The sequence below is a fragment of the Acanthochromis polyacanthus genome, chromosome 1 (assembly GCF_021347895.1).
Source record: "Acanthochromis polyacanthus isolate Apoly-LR-REF ecotype Palm Island chromosome 1, KAUST_Apoly_ChrSc, whole genome shotgun sequence".
Lineage (NCBI taxonomy): Eukaryota > Metazoa > Chordata > Actinopteri > Pomacentridae > Acanthochromis > Acanthochromis polyacanthus.
The window spans coordinates 54,311,316-54,327,405 of NC_067113.1; the positions used below are offsets into that span (position 1 = coordinate 54,311,316).

Here is a 16,090-nt window from a genome sequence, read left to right on the forward strand (position 1 = left end):
ATCTATATATACAAACAGACAGACAACGTATTCAGTTTTAGAGTCTCCAGTCCACCGTGTCTTTGGTTTGTGGGAGGAAACCGGAGCTCCCTGTGGAAATCACACAGGCGCATGCACACTTCACATAATAGACAATGTGAGCAATCAGCTGACCGACAACCATCGTACAACATCCAAGTTCCAAGGTGAGTGAAAACATGAAAAAAATCTAACTTGTGGCAGATTAATTCGCTTCTAGCTGCACCGGCAGCCTCCAGCTTATATTGATGGGTTTTGTGGACTGAGGTGAGAAAAAAAATATTTGCACAAGGACCATTTCTGGCCTGTGAGCCACCAGAGATTTATAGTTTTTCTGCCATTTAAGAGTCTTTAATGGGAATATTTGGGGTACAGAAAAAAAGAAATGGAGCTCCCATGAGATATGTCGTTGTTGAGACTCCTGGCTGAAGCAAGTTATCAGACATCCAATGATGAGAATCTAGATCTCACTTACGCTAATCCCACTCTACACGATGTGATTTGGTAACGAGTCCAGAAACCAAACCAAAACTCAGAAGTGACTCTATTTTGGGTTTTGTTAAAAGCTGTGTTACATTTTCTTTACGCAGACATTTTCAAGTCTCCCCATAATGGATTTCTCTTTGTGAGCTACTTTTTTTTGATATCACCTTTTTTTGCCATTAACACAGTTCTTTCCCATTTATAGCCAACACTGACATTAAAAGACACATTTAGCCCAATCAAATAGTTCTAAATTGCAACAACAGACATGATAAATGTAAGATAAATTCGACACAATCAGAGGGAAATGGGAATAATATATAGATCAGTGTGTGTGTAAAACTGATTAATGTGTAAATATGCTAGTACAGACTAAATATAATTGATTTACTGAGGTAAATGGAAACCTAACGTCTTGTATCACTACTCCATTACTTAACGTAATACAGACTTATTTTTACATTCAGTTCAGATAGTTTAGTGGTGAAAGCTGTCATTTTCTAGACTCGGCAGAAACTGCGTCCTTTAGTTGAAATGATAAATGTGGGGAATCAAATTACAAATAATACAAAAGAGCCTACAAGAAAAAACACATTTTGAAAAAATATGGAATATTTACGAGTTATGACTAGTTCAGAATTCTCTCCCACTGATACGAGTTGGAACTTCTATTTTCTTTTGACAAGGACAGACTGAAAAGCATTAGTGTTTGAGCTCTGGCGCTCATCCCAGCACCTCAGAGGGAGTTCAGTTCAGCACCATGAATGCACTTCAATCTGTTGCCCCCATGTGGGGCTTAGTGGTACAGCACTTTCTATTTTCCTCTCTCTCCCTAAATCGCACACACATGCATAAGCACGGTGCAACTTGATCTTCTAAACAGACGTCTATCTTCACAACCATAAGCACTTAGACTTATTGCTTTTGGCCTGTCGCCAGTATTTGTGTGTGTTTAGGCATGTGTGTCTGGTGGTTTTGCTCTATGCGTGTAAAGCCTGAGAAGAAATAGTTGGGTTTTGTGCATCTGCTTATTTCGCATCACATTTGCTCACACACTCATTCGCTCAGTGTGTGTTTTCCACATGTGTCTATAGGTGTGAGTGTGTGTCTTGTGCAACCGAAGTAACCTGAGCTCTTCCACCATGTCAAAGGAGAAGAGTTGGTGAGACTCGCCGAAAAGCAGATGTGCTGCAGATTTACACCGATAGTCTTCTCAATCTGCAAATCCAAGCTACATCAATCAAGTGCAGCTTACATATAAACACCAGGGTTTCTACTTGTCTGACTACCTGCAGTGTGATACTGAAGCACTTAATCCTTCTATCAACACCTCAGCGTGTGTTAAAACCTGTAATTACAGTGTGTGAGAAGTTATTTATAAAAGAAACAATGAGCTTTAACTGGTGTAGTTTGCACTTAAACCCTTCATTAACAGAGGAAAAAAAAACGTGTGCTTGCTGTGATGTAAGTGGGGGATTTAAACACAGAAAGCTGCTGTGTCGATCGTCTGATTTCATTCCGGGGTCACTCCTGCAGCACATGTGAGCCCATGAGACACAAGGTGAGAGAATCAGTTGGCCTGCGGAGGGATGAGTCTCTGTTTTAAGCACAGTACTTACCACATGGCCACATGGTAGGAACAGAAGGTGGTGTCTGGGTGCTGTCTGAGAATTTATTAGAAGCTTCTGTGTGTCTGTGCCAAGACGTCCAAGAATATCCTGTTTGCTAATATGCTTGCTTGGATCTCCATCTGTGTAGCTCTGTCTGATCATGTGTGTCTTGGTAGTGAACTATCTTAGGGTTTTTTTGCTCGTGTGCTGATATTTGTGCGTTCGTAAGTATGCTGACAGGGAAGACGCAGCCGGTGAAGATAAATTTTGCAGTGCACCATTACATGTGCCAGTTTTTAGCTTTTATGTTTCATCTATGATGAATACTTCTGATTAACTCATCATGCAAATCAGTCGTGCATGGAGGCAGACGTTATTCACCAGTAAATCAAAAGTTAAAATCATGCCAATGCAATGTTTTACCCCTCTCGTGCAGGAAAAAATTAAGGTTTATTTTGACAAACATGACACTGTCCATAATGCATGTTCTACTGAGATACAGTTCTACATAAATCTTGCGCATATGTTATTATAAATTTTCAAAAAGGCTGTTGAAGAAAATATAAATGTAATTTATTGAGATCTGGTTTGTTCTTCTATGGAAGAATTGGCTGTAAATCCAAACCTAGTTCTTCTTAATAGCTGTTGCAAGTTTGCATATAGGTGGCACATTTACCACTTGAAAGACTTTTTGAAACAGTACACAGTTGATTTTAAACACAGGTAGAAATGAGCTCATTCCTAGCTAATCTAGAAAAGCTAAAAGACTGAGGCTAAAGCTACATGACAAATGCAAAAAGGCAACGTCTTCGCCATTCCATTAAGCTGGAATGACAAGCAAAAATGCAAGCTTAGACTCTTACAGTGTTATTTTGTTCAGCATAATCCTGTTTGGTTATAGTTGAACAATTGTTTCAGTGCATTTTTACTTTTAATAAAAGAGAATAAATGTTATTGGATGAAGATTAACCACTGATTCCAGTAATTATTGTACTAGAGTAACATGGGCAACATCTGCAGAAGTGTGAACTTTCTTAAGTTCAGGAAAGAACAAAACATAGTTGCTAAACATTATTCTAAACTCTGCAGGGGGAAAATACTACACAGTAAACTGATTGTTTAGGTTTTTTTTTTGCTACAGAATGATTACAATTAACTCAAAGAAATGACTGTCTTCTCACACGAGGACGAGGAAAATAGTGACAAAATCCAGTGACAACCCAAAAACAGTCAAGACAACTACCCTCAAAGACACCCACTTTGGGCATTTTACACAAAACCATGTATTTATTCCTTCTTCTGAGGATTTTATATATTAACAGTCTGAAGAAATAAACTAATTTCTTTCCTGGAATCCTGGTGCTCTCTCACATTCATATAAACTACAGCTTCCACCTCGTGCTTGTAAACTTCCCCCAACCTGTCAAGTTTCAGTTTAAATCCATGCCTCTCCAGACTTGACCTTTGACCTTTTGTACATAAAAGGTCATCACTTCATTATTTTATTCAATAGAAATTCTTGACGTATTGCCAAAAATGTACCTGTGACCTAATTAGTATCTGTGACTCCAAGTGAACATTTGTGACGAATGTGAAGAAATTCTTTAGAGATATTGGGTGCATTCTAATATGCATACAGTCATACAACATAGTAGTCCAGAAAGAGACTTAGTATGTCCCAATACATAGCATGTCAAATATAGCATGCCATAAATACCCAGAGGCCCTACTACATCCAGCTGGATTTTGCAGTATACAAGCCAACATGCTTTTCTGGCCTTTCTGACCTACAATCCTCTGCGTAGTTACATCATGTGTCATGTTGTCCCGCACAAGTATAAACAAGCTTAAGCCACCGAGAGCACACAGACAGATGACAGCTGATTTTGTACTGCAGACTGCGACGGTCAAAGTTTAAGGCGCATTATGATGGCAAAGTTGTACGTCCTAATTGTATGTATGAAACCGAACGTACTTTGGGAGGGCAGCTGTAGCATGCGTTTACAGTATACGATTTGGAAAGCAGCCATTGTTTGCACAAAAATGAAACAGAAGGCTTGACAACGCAAAAAACAAATGCCCGTGGTCTCAGTCGTCTCTGGCAGGGTGGCATTAAGAACAGCTTCACAGATGTATGTCAAACATTCTAATAAAATACACAGATTAGGAAATAAATGCAGTAATTAGGTGTAGGCTGCCCATGTTTGACATATAAACATACAGAATATACAGTAATAATATACATACACCATATATAGCTATGTATTAAATGCTGGAAAATGTATATGTAGACTGTGATAGAAAGTTTCTACTCCCCTTCTGCATGCTACTCTTTTCAAAATTCCTTTTATTAAAGGAAACAGCAAACACTTCTGGCCAAACCTGCTACTTTATTCATGACTTTAATATTTTAGTGGCATTGCTAGTCGTCCTGTGTGCAAAAGTTTCACTAAAATTCATCCATCCATTATCTATACACAACTTAATCTTCATTAGTGTTAAGCTGACATTGGGCGAAGGCAGAGGACACCCTGGACATGCTGGCAGTCTATCACAGGGCCACACAGACAGACAAACAAGCATACATTCACATCGACGAACAATTTAGTTACCAATTGACCTCAGCATGTTTTTGGATTGTGGGATGAAGCCAGAGTACCCAAAGCCACCCCAGATAAACCCAGAGATTCCCTCATTAAGTGGTATTACATTTTCATCAGCATTATCATAAACTTATCCATGCACACACAGGGAGAACATGCAAACTCCATGCAGAAAGATCCCGGGATCTTCTAGCTGGAAGGCGAAAGTGCTAACCACCAAGCCACCGTGCAGCCCTCCACTAAAATGAATCGTCCAATGCTAATTTGAGAGGACTCCGTTGCTGCATCCTTGGCTTTGCTCTGCCCAAGATGATTGTGATTGGTTTAAAGGAGTGCAATCAAGAGCAAAATGATGACAAGGTGCAGTCAGACCATTCTGTGCTGCAGAGAAAATAGACTTGAAATGAATGGAGTCACAACTGGGGGCTTACACCACCAACGTAGACAGTTGGATGGATTAAAATAGTGTAGCTGTTTCTTCACATGCTTGTGGAATGGGCACAATGGCACACTATAAGAAGAGGCAAAAAAGGTAAACGTAGAGCCCCTCAAAAAAAAAAAAAAAAAATAGGGAAAAGGGGTTCCCAGTGGCTATTTCTGACTTAACACATTCTTTGAGTGAGGTCCCCAGAGATATTGCCTAATATAGCTTTAAAATTGCCATTTATGTACATGCAAAAAAATGCACAAATTGGAAGGTTGTAAATTGGCTTCATTGTATTTACTTTTTACATTTAAAAAAATAATAAAAACAATTATTTGTAAAATAGTGTTGCACAATCTGAGTTGGTCACCCAAATTTAATAAATGGAAAAAAGTTGCATCGAAGTTCTTGCGATTCTTAACACTCTGTAGGAAAACTTCACTGAACACCAAGCAGAATCTGCATCAATTGATATTCAAGCTTTATTTATGACTTGGCATTGTGACTTGAGCATTATGCAAGTTACAGTGAAGTATAAACAAAGAATTACGAAAACAGCTTTGAAACCCAACGTCTACCATCTGGTCTAATGGAAAGGACATGAGCGCATAAGGCAGACATCAACATGTTCAAGAAGAAGCTCAGTGACTAAGCAAAATGACAAAATGTCTGTTTTCCAGCCTGGAAGAACAGTCTGGAACAGCTTGAGTCTGGGTTCACACAAAACACTGCCAGTAACAGAGGAAAAACACAGCAACCTCAGAGAACTAAATATTTTGGGCAGATTGCTGATGAAGTGGCGCGCATGTCAACCGTGTCTGGACCAATGAAAAGCTGTTTTTATACATAGTATGAGGGGTTTGTCAGTTTGACGTGTACAAGAACAGCAAGTTGAAAAGGTTAATTTCTTAGCATTTGTGCACAGAGATTAGTGACTTCTATAGTTGAAGTGGTCCTAATCAGTAGTTTGAAAACAACGGGTTAAATGCGTGACATGGAAGGAGTCACTCATAATGATGAAACCAAAGAGAGTTCACACTTATCTCAGCAGTTGCCCTTCACTCTATAAAGCAATTTAAACTTCATTGTCTTGCTTTTATGGGCCACAACTTTACAGTCTCAGTCAGCGTCATCGCTCCCATCAACTGTGGTTCCAGCAGCAGTAAACAGTGCTTTTAGCAATGACAACAACAAAAACAACATATCTTCCATTACCTGCCTGGCAGAGTCCAAACAAACAAAGTATTTAACTGGCAGGTGAGTATTAGTAAAGTCTGGCAGCTCAAGAGCAAAAGAGTAAAGTATGAACAGACATTGCTCTCTTTCTGCTAAACATGTAAAGTGGCAAGTGTTCTCAATAAAACTTTACGCGCACAAATTTGCAATTAGTTGCCTTAAATTGTTGGAAAACTCTTCCACAGCAGATATTTTTACGTGTAAAAGCAGAAAAAGGCACAGACAACTGTTTTATTCAGGTGAACTAGACCTGAGCTCTGGACATTATGGCTGACTGGTGAGGCTTCCTGTTGTACTTAAAGGAACAGGGACATGATTAATGTTCCACCTGTGGGTTTCCTGCTATGATATTCAGCGACAATGGTCAATTGTGGAATTAGCTACAACAGACAATGAGGACTTGAGTCTTCCAAGCTAGAGAAAGGAGGGTGTATTTGTCAAAAAGGACATTAATGAACCACCTGAGCTGTATTTGCCCATATGGCAACAAGTGTGGCTGATCAAATATGAGACTGGCCACACATTAAACTTGGTCCTCCATTATCATGCACTGGGCAGGTAGTACATTACTGTTTAAGGGTTAATTTCAAGGGTTGGTTCTTTAAAAGTTCAGGCTTCTTTTCTTCAGAATTTGGAGGATATGCACTGAACAGAACTGCATTTTTTTTGCAGGTACTGGCATCCCATTATCCACTGTGCACCAGTCAGTTGGTTAAAAAGACTTAAAGAGATCTTTGACTCAATGAAAGTAACAAGTAGGACATTGGCATAATGGAGTTTCATAAAACCAACACATAATAGCAACATTGTGTGGAAGTCAGCAATGCAAAGAGGCAATGGATGTGTTTTGTGTGCTGTGGAGGTGTTAAAGGTGCCAGGTGGATGGAAGCAAACAGAGTGAACACATGCACCAGCTTTTATAGTCTGGAAGGCCCAGGTGAGCTGCATTAGCTGATGAGCCTCCCATGTCAGCTAATTGTCCTCTCAGGTTGGTGAAAGCCAGACTCAATTAGCAGGAGTTTTGAATTAATTTACCCTGTTTTCACCTCCTCTGACCATCAGAAAACTGATGTCGGTCTGAACCAATATTCAACCCAGATTATTTAATAATAAGACACATCTGCCCTTCATGGACTGCCCAGATAAAATTAAACATGTTTAATATTTGCATTTTTAAACTGGGATGGTTCAGATTATCATGCTGGTGCCTGGAGCAGCCGAACAGTTGCCAAACAAATTAAAAAATACTATCCCTTAAGGCACACATTAGCTGCAGTTATTTAAAGTGATAGTTAAAATCTTACCTCCAGCTGTGTTGACCACAACTCCCCAAACAGTTTCTCATCCATTATCCTTTAGCCTTTAACTTTTGTTTTACCAACTGCAATTATTATTAGCATTGCAGCATGTTGTCGCACTACAGTCTCCATTTTGTTTGCATCTGTATTCCCATAAGATCATGTGCTTTGGTGAGTGGCTGCCTGACTGCTCCCTCTGGCACGATAATCTCAATAATATCCTATAGTGTGTGAGATGCCAATATTTTCAAATCTTGTGGTGTGTACAAGAATATCAATAAAATTTCTTCTCATCATGTGTGTGATGCAACATGATTTCAAAATCTGTTAGGATTTTAAAACACTTGTAGTGTGAGCTCAGCCAAGATCACTCTCAAGACTGTGTGAGAGCTGTTACACTTGTTAACTTATGGCATGCAGTCCTACTTATAACCAACTTATGTACTCTCTGTGTACTGTAGCTGCACTTACAAATGAAGTACTGTTGCATGCAGTATGCATGCTACTAGGTTGTGCTGGTTTCTATCGCTGTCGCTGTCTGCACAAACGTGACCTGTCATCTGTCTGCATCACTTGACAGCTCACTCTTGTCTATACTCTCATGATACACTGTGACATATGTATCACTGCACAGAAAATTGTGGGTCAGAATTGCCAGAAAAGCATGCTGGCTTGCAACCGCATGTAGTGGGACATGGTATTCTTGCCATGCTGTCTTCAACATACTGTGTATTGGGACACACTAAATCTTCCTATGGCATTGTATTAAATATGGTAATGTGGATATGTGAGTGCTCACTCGAAATCAATGTGGCATGAAACAGTAACTCAGAGCTTGACCAAATTCACTACAAATTTTTAGAAAACATTAACTCCATTCTTAGTTCTGGTGAATCTGGACCACCTATGAATGACTGACAGATTGATTCTATTGCTGTGGTCTGGCGAAGGAATCACATTTTTCAGCCATACCTTTCAGAGAGCCCAGACACAGAATTAAGACACAGCCAGTGAACATAAGCAACTTTCCGAGGCCTTCGAGAGAGATAAGTTGGTGTCATGGTGTCAAATCGGTGGCAGACTGAGCTATAGGGGGAATGTTTTCACATTCTATAGCCTCATTACTTTTAATAGTGTTTATTTCTGTTGACTTCTCTCCTGCTCTCTGTGCTCACATATACTGTATTTTTAATGTAGCTGAATTGTTAAAGAAGTTGTTCTCATTTGCAGATTCTTCTGTTTCTTTTTTGAGACAATGGAATGATTATAGAATAGACAGAGGAATGCTGCCCATTAAGACTTCTTGTTAGCTAGCAGGCAAGTTGCCACTCTACACCTCTAAAAAAATCATGATTTCATAATTGCTGTGTTGCCTGACAAACCTCACCTTACACATGAGGTAAAATCAATAACTGTGCTTTTTTTCTATGTGAAATAAACACTAGAAGTGATAAAAAGTCCTGTCCTCATTCACTGATTCAAGTCTGTGTCAGCTGCCTTGGAGTCAGCTTTTTGCTCTGTGTTGTCAATCACAGACACAGAGATAGTCTTCTTCCTGAAGGGGCCGGAGACAGCAGCAGCTCAACTGCATTAAAAGCTACAGAAACTGAAAGAGCCTGCTTAGAACAAGCCTAAAATCAAGGGTTAAACCAAAGTAATAGTAAAATGAATCATTTTTGCTGTGCTTTCAGCTAACAAAATTGAAAGACACATTCTGGGTTTGGAGAAAAACAAGCATAGTGGACTGTACTAAACCACACTATGATCTTTCCTAACCTTACAGATTAGTTTGCTGCAACACACACGAAACAGTAAATGGAAGGAACTCTCTTTCTTTCTCACTGTAAAATCCAGTGGTTGGTCTGCCATATTGTGAGTATAGATTTCAGTGCAGAGTTGCCAACGTCACACCACTTAAGCAAGTTGCAAATTTTTATTAGCGTTTTACATTTTAATTGAAATTCAATGTTGCTTCCAAAGCAGATTAATACTAGCTTTTGATGGTTTGACATTAAGACTTACACAGAGCCAATGGGAACCATCTCTTTGGCTGCAGTACTTTTTAAATTGCTTGTGATTGTATGAGACGAATGAGGCGTGCAGTGGGAGTGGGCCTTAAATCAGACATCCAAATGTGCTTGGACGACTGATTGTTAGAAATGACTGCCTGCCTTCTCATTATGTAAGTTTTGAGATGCTTTGTGTACTTGAATAACAAACAGTAGTTTGTTTTTATCCTGATAGAGTTTCCAACCACTTTGCCCTTGTTTAAAAAGTAAGTGGCCTATATTAAAGGGACAGTTCTTTGCTTTTGTTGGATTTCATTGGAAGTTTGCTCGCATCCTTTGGGATACATTACATAGGTCTTAACAATTCACTTCTTGACTCATTCCCCTTCTGGTTTGTTATGCTTCTATGTAGGTCCACATGAATCTGGGAAGCCAAAAAAAAAATCTCCACAGCGCTGCCTTAGATTATGTAAAGATACAAAACAGTATGACTGTTAGATAATTTGTTGGCCTGTATTATAAAGATAGAGCAGAGGCAGACAGGACATTTGGAGGAAGAAATCAGGGAAAGGATATGGAGTAAAGTTCTATCTGGCAAATATGTCACTGGTGGTACTTTCATAGATGTAGTAGTTGCCCTATTCATTCAGCTATGCGATTGCCCCAAGACAGCATGATTTCTGTAAAAAGAACCTTCTTCCAAACCCTTTGGATGTCATTATGCTTGAAAACCCAGTTGTAAAATATCAGAATGCAGTTAAGTTGATGCATGAGTAAGAAAAAGTAGAACGCCAAAATTTTGCAAATTGATTCTCTGGTGTGGAAGTAATACAAAAATGTAAATGGCTAAAATAACCACATGCAGTATTTTTCTTATATCTCTCAGGGAATCAGATATGTTGAATTTAAGGTATGGACGTTTTCAATGCATGAGAATTGAGTCCAAGATGGTCTCTAAGAACGGTATGTGAAAAGTAGAGTAACAGACTGCGACCAATTGAATCCAGACGCCTATTGTATGTATTGACATTGTGATGGACGTCCACCAACAAATGGAAGAAACATTTGGCTATTTTCTCCCCCAACACCCCCGTCACCATTCAAACAAGTAAGGTTAAAAACACTGTTTGTGTGTAAAGGAATGTAATACTAAGAACGATCGCAGGGCTTTGAAGAATGTAGACAAGAAAAATGTGGGGTACAAGAATGAAAAGTAAAATAATTTATAACATAGACATATGGAACCAATTGGATCTGCTTTAACCTACTGTTCCCTGTGTGTTTTTTCTGGTCGAAAACAGAGGAGAAGAAATGTTTGCGTCAAGTGTTATGCAAGTCGGCTCTGGCTGTTGTATGCCCTTTTGGTCAGATTTTCCAAAGCTCGAGAGGTGCAGCTGAATTTATTCTTCTTCATAACTGGCGTCTGGGTTAAGTGGCTGCCAGAGATTGTTTTCACATTTTTCCACACATAATTTCTCCTGCACTTTAGATTTTTCCACGCACAGGCTCCCAAACCTCAGGTTCCAGGTTTTGCTTGCAAACACTCTTGAGGAGGACGATCACAGGGACGCAAAGGGAGCAGCTGTCTTGTAAAGGTGATAATTGGACATAATGAGAAAAAGAATTCTTTAGTTTAACACTTCTTTGGGGCAATATTTGTGCTCTCTGTTGCACCTGCTCTGGTTTAGCTGGCAGCAGTTTTCGGATGATGCTCCAACAGAAATTCAAACTGATGACATCTTCAATTTACATGATATTCTGACTCCAGTTTGCTGAAGAAGCCTCCCATCCTCCCCCCTCCTCTCCTCTCCTCCCCTCCCCTTTCCCTTCTCTGTCTCTCCATCTACCCCTCTCTCTCTCTCCTCCCCCTCTCTCCTTCTTTCTCTCTGTGTTTTTCTCCAGAGACGTCCAGTTTTTGAACACCACACTGTTCTTACCTACTGGCCCTCCAACCCACACACACTAGGAGAGAGAAGCACAGGTAAGCTTGCGTTTGGAGGCATGGATTTGCGATTTCCTGTTTGATTATTCCTACTTTATTTCTGCTTTCCGGATGGGCTTACCAACTGTCCCTACTGCTGGGCTTTTGTGCATGGAGTGGTGCTGCAGCACGGAAAGCAGAAACTACCTATGCATGGAACAAAAGATAAATGGTAGAAGTTTGGTGGTTTTCACTTTGGTGTATAATCCTTGATCTGACATGTTTATATGGATCTGCAGTACATTTTTATGACTGTTTCAAAGATTTTTTGTGACTTTAGACTTTGGGAAATGATCTCTTGCTCTTGGATGCAGTATCTGTCTACATTTTTCATGGGTCTGGAATTAATCATTGTGGTTTTGCATTGCTTGCAGACTTGACTTTGTACAGTCTACTACTGCTGCTACTGCTATTGCTGTTAGGTCAGATTTTAGATACATTTATAGTTATATTCAGCTTTACTGATTGTTTATAAAAGTGCAAAGGATGAAAATCATGTATTTAACGGGCCACACATCAAGCATAACTTGAAAGATATTCATGCGTGCATTCATTTTTGCAGTAGGTTACTGTGTCCTTTCTGTTTTAACCTCAAATCTATCAAACCGTTTGGCTCAAGCTGCAGCTGTAATGATACCACCTACACAAATAAGTGAATCGAGGAACATAGTACTCAGTGGTCTCCAGTTGGTTGGCATGAACTCTTGGCTGGTTATGTCATATACTGGGGAGTGGGTGTGGCAGTAGACCATTGTGTGTGTGTGTGTGTGTGTGTGTGTGTGTGTGTGTGTGTGTGTGTGTGTGTGTGTGTGTGTGTGTGTGTGTGTGTGTGTGTGTGTGTGTGTGTGTGTGTGTGTGTGTGTGTGTGTGTGTGTGTGTGTGTGTTGGAGGGTAGCTTTAACATTTTCTTTGATTTCTCTATTTTGTCCACATTTTGATCAATAAATTCTTAATTTCACTGAATATAAGCCATGACTGAAGAGCCCTTTTCCACCAAAATTGAGATTTTGTTGCTCATGACTAATCTAACATTTTTAATCTTACTTCCTGCCTCCCATTTCCTTTCCACAGAAGCCATGTTTCCTCTCCGTGTACCGATCTTGGCTGTACTGGTCAGCCTGGCCCTGTGCCAGTACTATGACTATGATTACCAGCCTGTTTCCATGCTGGGACCATCAGGGCCCAATTGTAATCAAGAATGTGAGTGTCCCATCAATTTCCCCAGTGCCATGTATTGTGACAGCCGCAAGCTCAAGTTTGTGCCCATAGTCCCAACAGGGATCAAGTACCTGTACCTCCAGAACAACCAAATTGAAGAGATCAAGGCAGGAGTGTTTGATAATGTAACTTCTGAACTGCGCTGGCTGGTGCTTGACAACAACCAGATCACCAATGCTAAGATAGCAAAGGGCACGATTGACAAACTCACAGCCCTGGAGAAGCTCTTTTTCAGCTTTAACAACCTTACAGAGCCAGTCATCCCTCCATCAAAGTCCCTCGATGAGCTGAAGCTGACCCACAACAAGATGTCCAAGTTCCCCTCAGGGCTCTTGAGCGACAAGGAGAATCTGACCTCCATCAACGTTCAGCACAATGAGCTGACCTCTGAAGGCATCTCAGGGGCTTTCAAAGGCCCAAAGAAGCTGCTGTCCCTGGATGTGAGCCACAACAAGCTGAAGAAGCTGCCCGCTGGAGTCCCCAATTCACTGGAAATCCTCTACGCCGATTACAACAACATTGAGAGTGTCGGAGCAGGATATCTGAACAAGCTACCCTCACTGCGGTACCTGAGAATTTCCCACAACAAGCTGGCGGACGCCGGGATCCCTGCTGGAGTCTTCAACGTGACATCACTGGTGGAGCTGGACCTGTCCTTCAACAAACTGCAATCCATCCCTGAGATCAACGAGCAGTTGGAGCAACTCTACCTGCAGGCTAATGAGATCAACAGTGAGTGGCAATCTTTACTTATTTGCATTTTAAGATACTCTCTCACAAACTTCATTCAGTTTATTATGTCTTATTTGACTGCTTTCTTAAAGGTGCCTTTTGGAGTTTCCTTAAATTCTCAGTGGCATTAAAGTAAGACTGCCTGTGCTTTCAGTGATCTGAAGCATTCCCAAATGAAATGAATATGTCTGCAAAGTTCAGTTTAGAGCGGGATCAGGAAGTAAAAATCCTCCAGATGTGATTGGGGCACTGGCAGGTGGGGATGACTTAAAAAGGTGGACAGCAGAATGGAGAAAACAGGACTGCTGGCTTCCACCCCCACATCCCATCCACATTGTTAGATCAGTAGGAGGAGAATGAGGATAAATAAAGGAAACTGTGCTTCCCCCCACATTCTTTGGAAATGTAAACAACTGAAATCTAAAACCACACCTCCTACCTCGCCTGTTGGCTTCCACATTAGTCAAGTTCAAATGTAGTTTTATGTGGTGGACAAGGTTCACTCAAATCACATTCGATTAAATAAATGTATGTAATTACTTCCAAGTAACTACCTCAAGATGTGTCAACAAGAACAGCTTTTATATTGAAAAAGATTCAAAAACATTTTTACACATGTTCAGTTTGGAAAAATTACTAATTTCTCTTTTTGTACATTTTTATAAGTCTAAGAAACAGTCGAAACTACTAGACTGACTTTAATGTGCAGGCACATTGCACTACATCACTATAGACTCTTTCTCAACAGAATAATGTTTCACCGCATGAATGTGAGGAATGCCAAATGATGACCGACTCATAAAACATTGCTCTTTAGCACAACCAGTGGTCAAAAAACTCCACAGGGTACCTTTAAACCACAGCACAAGGGGTTTGGAAGGATTGGAAGTGTTTTCTGCCAACTGTCATAACGGTTTTCTTGATCATCTGTAGAGTTTGACCTGACAAGTATCTGCAAGTTCATGGGACCCCTCAACTATTCACGCCTGAAGCATCTGCGTCTGGATGCCAACAACATCACACACAGCAGCATGCCCCCCGACTCTTCCAACTGCCTGCGCCAAGCTTCAGACATCATGTTTGAATAAGAATTTCCATCAGTACTAAGATCTCTCTATGACCCACCTCCGTACTATCATGACACAGCTCAACCCAAAGCCTTCTGGATTTAAATGTTGTAATACCATGCCTTTCATAGTACTGATATGTCCTTGCACTTCTAAAATAACTAAGATCGTGATGTTGATCAGCTAAATATGGCTTGAGCAAACAAAAAGCTGAGCAAATTTGAGAAGCAAAAGAAGGCATGACAAACTACCAACGGTTTTGCCAAGCTTTTTCTACCATATCTTGCAAAATATGCAATCAGATGAATGAATTCCTCAAGCAAACAAGCTTTAAATTTTTGGTTCTTAAAATTTGGAGGTATAAATGAAGTGTAATCTTTAAAGAAACTTAATAATCAAGAGTTCGATGAATAAAATGCATTAATATGCTTTGATAAGGACGCACACTTCAAACATTCCAAACTTCCATTTTAGTCTAATGAATACAGACATAAAGGAGCAAGCAATAGCTAAAGTTCTCCAATGTCTTAATTCAGTTGTAGTGTCATTTTATTGTCTGTCTTGTATGTTCCAGTGTCTAGCATGTATAATATTATCAGGGTACAATTATTAATGCATTGCTGTGCAAAGGACCAGCATGTAAGGACTGCGTACTCAGATTTCAGTGTGTATTGTAAGAAATTATCCTCAAATGTAAAATAGAAGTTGAAAAGCAGTCAGATTTTCAACACATTGAAAAAATTAGAGTGGTTTTTATGGAAAATACCAGTGTTTTGAACTCATGTCTGCAGTTGTCGGCATACTTTAAACTCAATTGATGCATGATTTTCCACTGATTGACTTCCTTGATTAAATAAACTATCACCAACTTAGAAACGCCTATTTTCTTCTCAGAAATGGCTTTCTAGTTCTGTACAGCAATAACTTTAAGCCCAAGAGACATTGCTATTATGCTTGAAATTGCTTTTTCTGTTCAGTCTGAGTTAATAGGACGATGTTTTCTAGAAATCATGAGTCATATTGTTTCTATATATTACCTGTTTCCCAGCTGTCCGCTGTCATGCACAATGCTGATGTGTATACAACATTTTCTTGACTTGCATGCGCCCAGTGGTGCCATTCTTTGATAATAAACTACAGCTTTTTGCAGTTAAGGTGCTTTCATTGTTACGCTGTTGTTTACTATGAATGATAAATACTTCTTACCAGCATTACATCAACTTGGCACCATTGTCGTGTTGATTGAATGGTGTATCTATGTCATTTTGTTTGGGTAGTTTTCATTTCATCATGACTTCTTTTGAAACCTTTGACTTTGTTCTTGGATTTACTGTGAGAAAACCAACCACAGTTGAATAAACTATGTTTCCAACATATTTGTAGGACATCCCTTTTTAAGCTTGTATTTTTT

The 16,090-nt window shown here is 39.8% G+C and overlaps 1 protein-coding gene across 2 annotated transcripts; it reads left to right on the forward strand.

Annotated features, from left to right (window-relative positions):
* The first annotated feature begins 135 nt into the window (after positions 1-135).
* lum (lumican) lies at positions 136-16,066 on the forward strand. Of its 2 annotated transcripts, XM_051956442.1 has the most exons (4): positions 136-185; positions 11,584-11,662; positions 12,734-13,612; positions 14,546-16,066. In XM_051956442.1, exons 3-4 carry the CDS (start codon positions 12,739-12,741, stop codon positions 14,698-14,700), a joined length of 1,029 nt encoding a protein of 342 aa, XP_051812402.1. In that variant the 5' UTR covers positions 136-185; positions 11,584-11,662; positions 12,734-12,738; the 3' UTR covers positions 14,701-16,066. The 2 variants fall into 2 exon arrangements, with proteins under 2 accessions (XP_051812402.1, XP_022045811.1); XM_022190119.2 differs by lacking the exon at positions 136-185 and having other exon boundaries at positions 11,543-11,662.
* Positions 16,067-16,090: the final 24 nt, after the last annotated feature.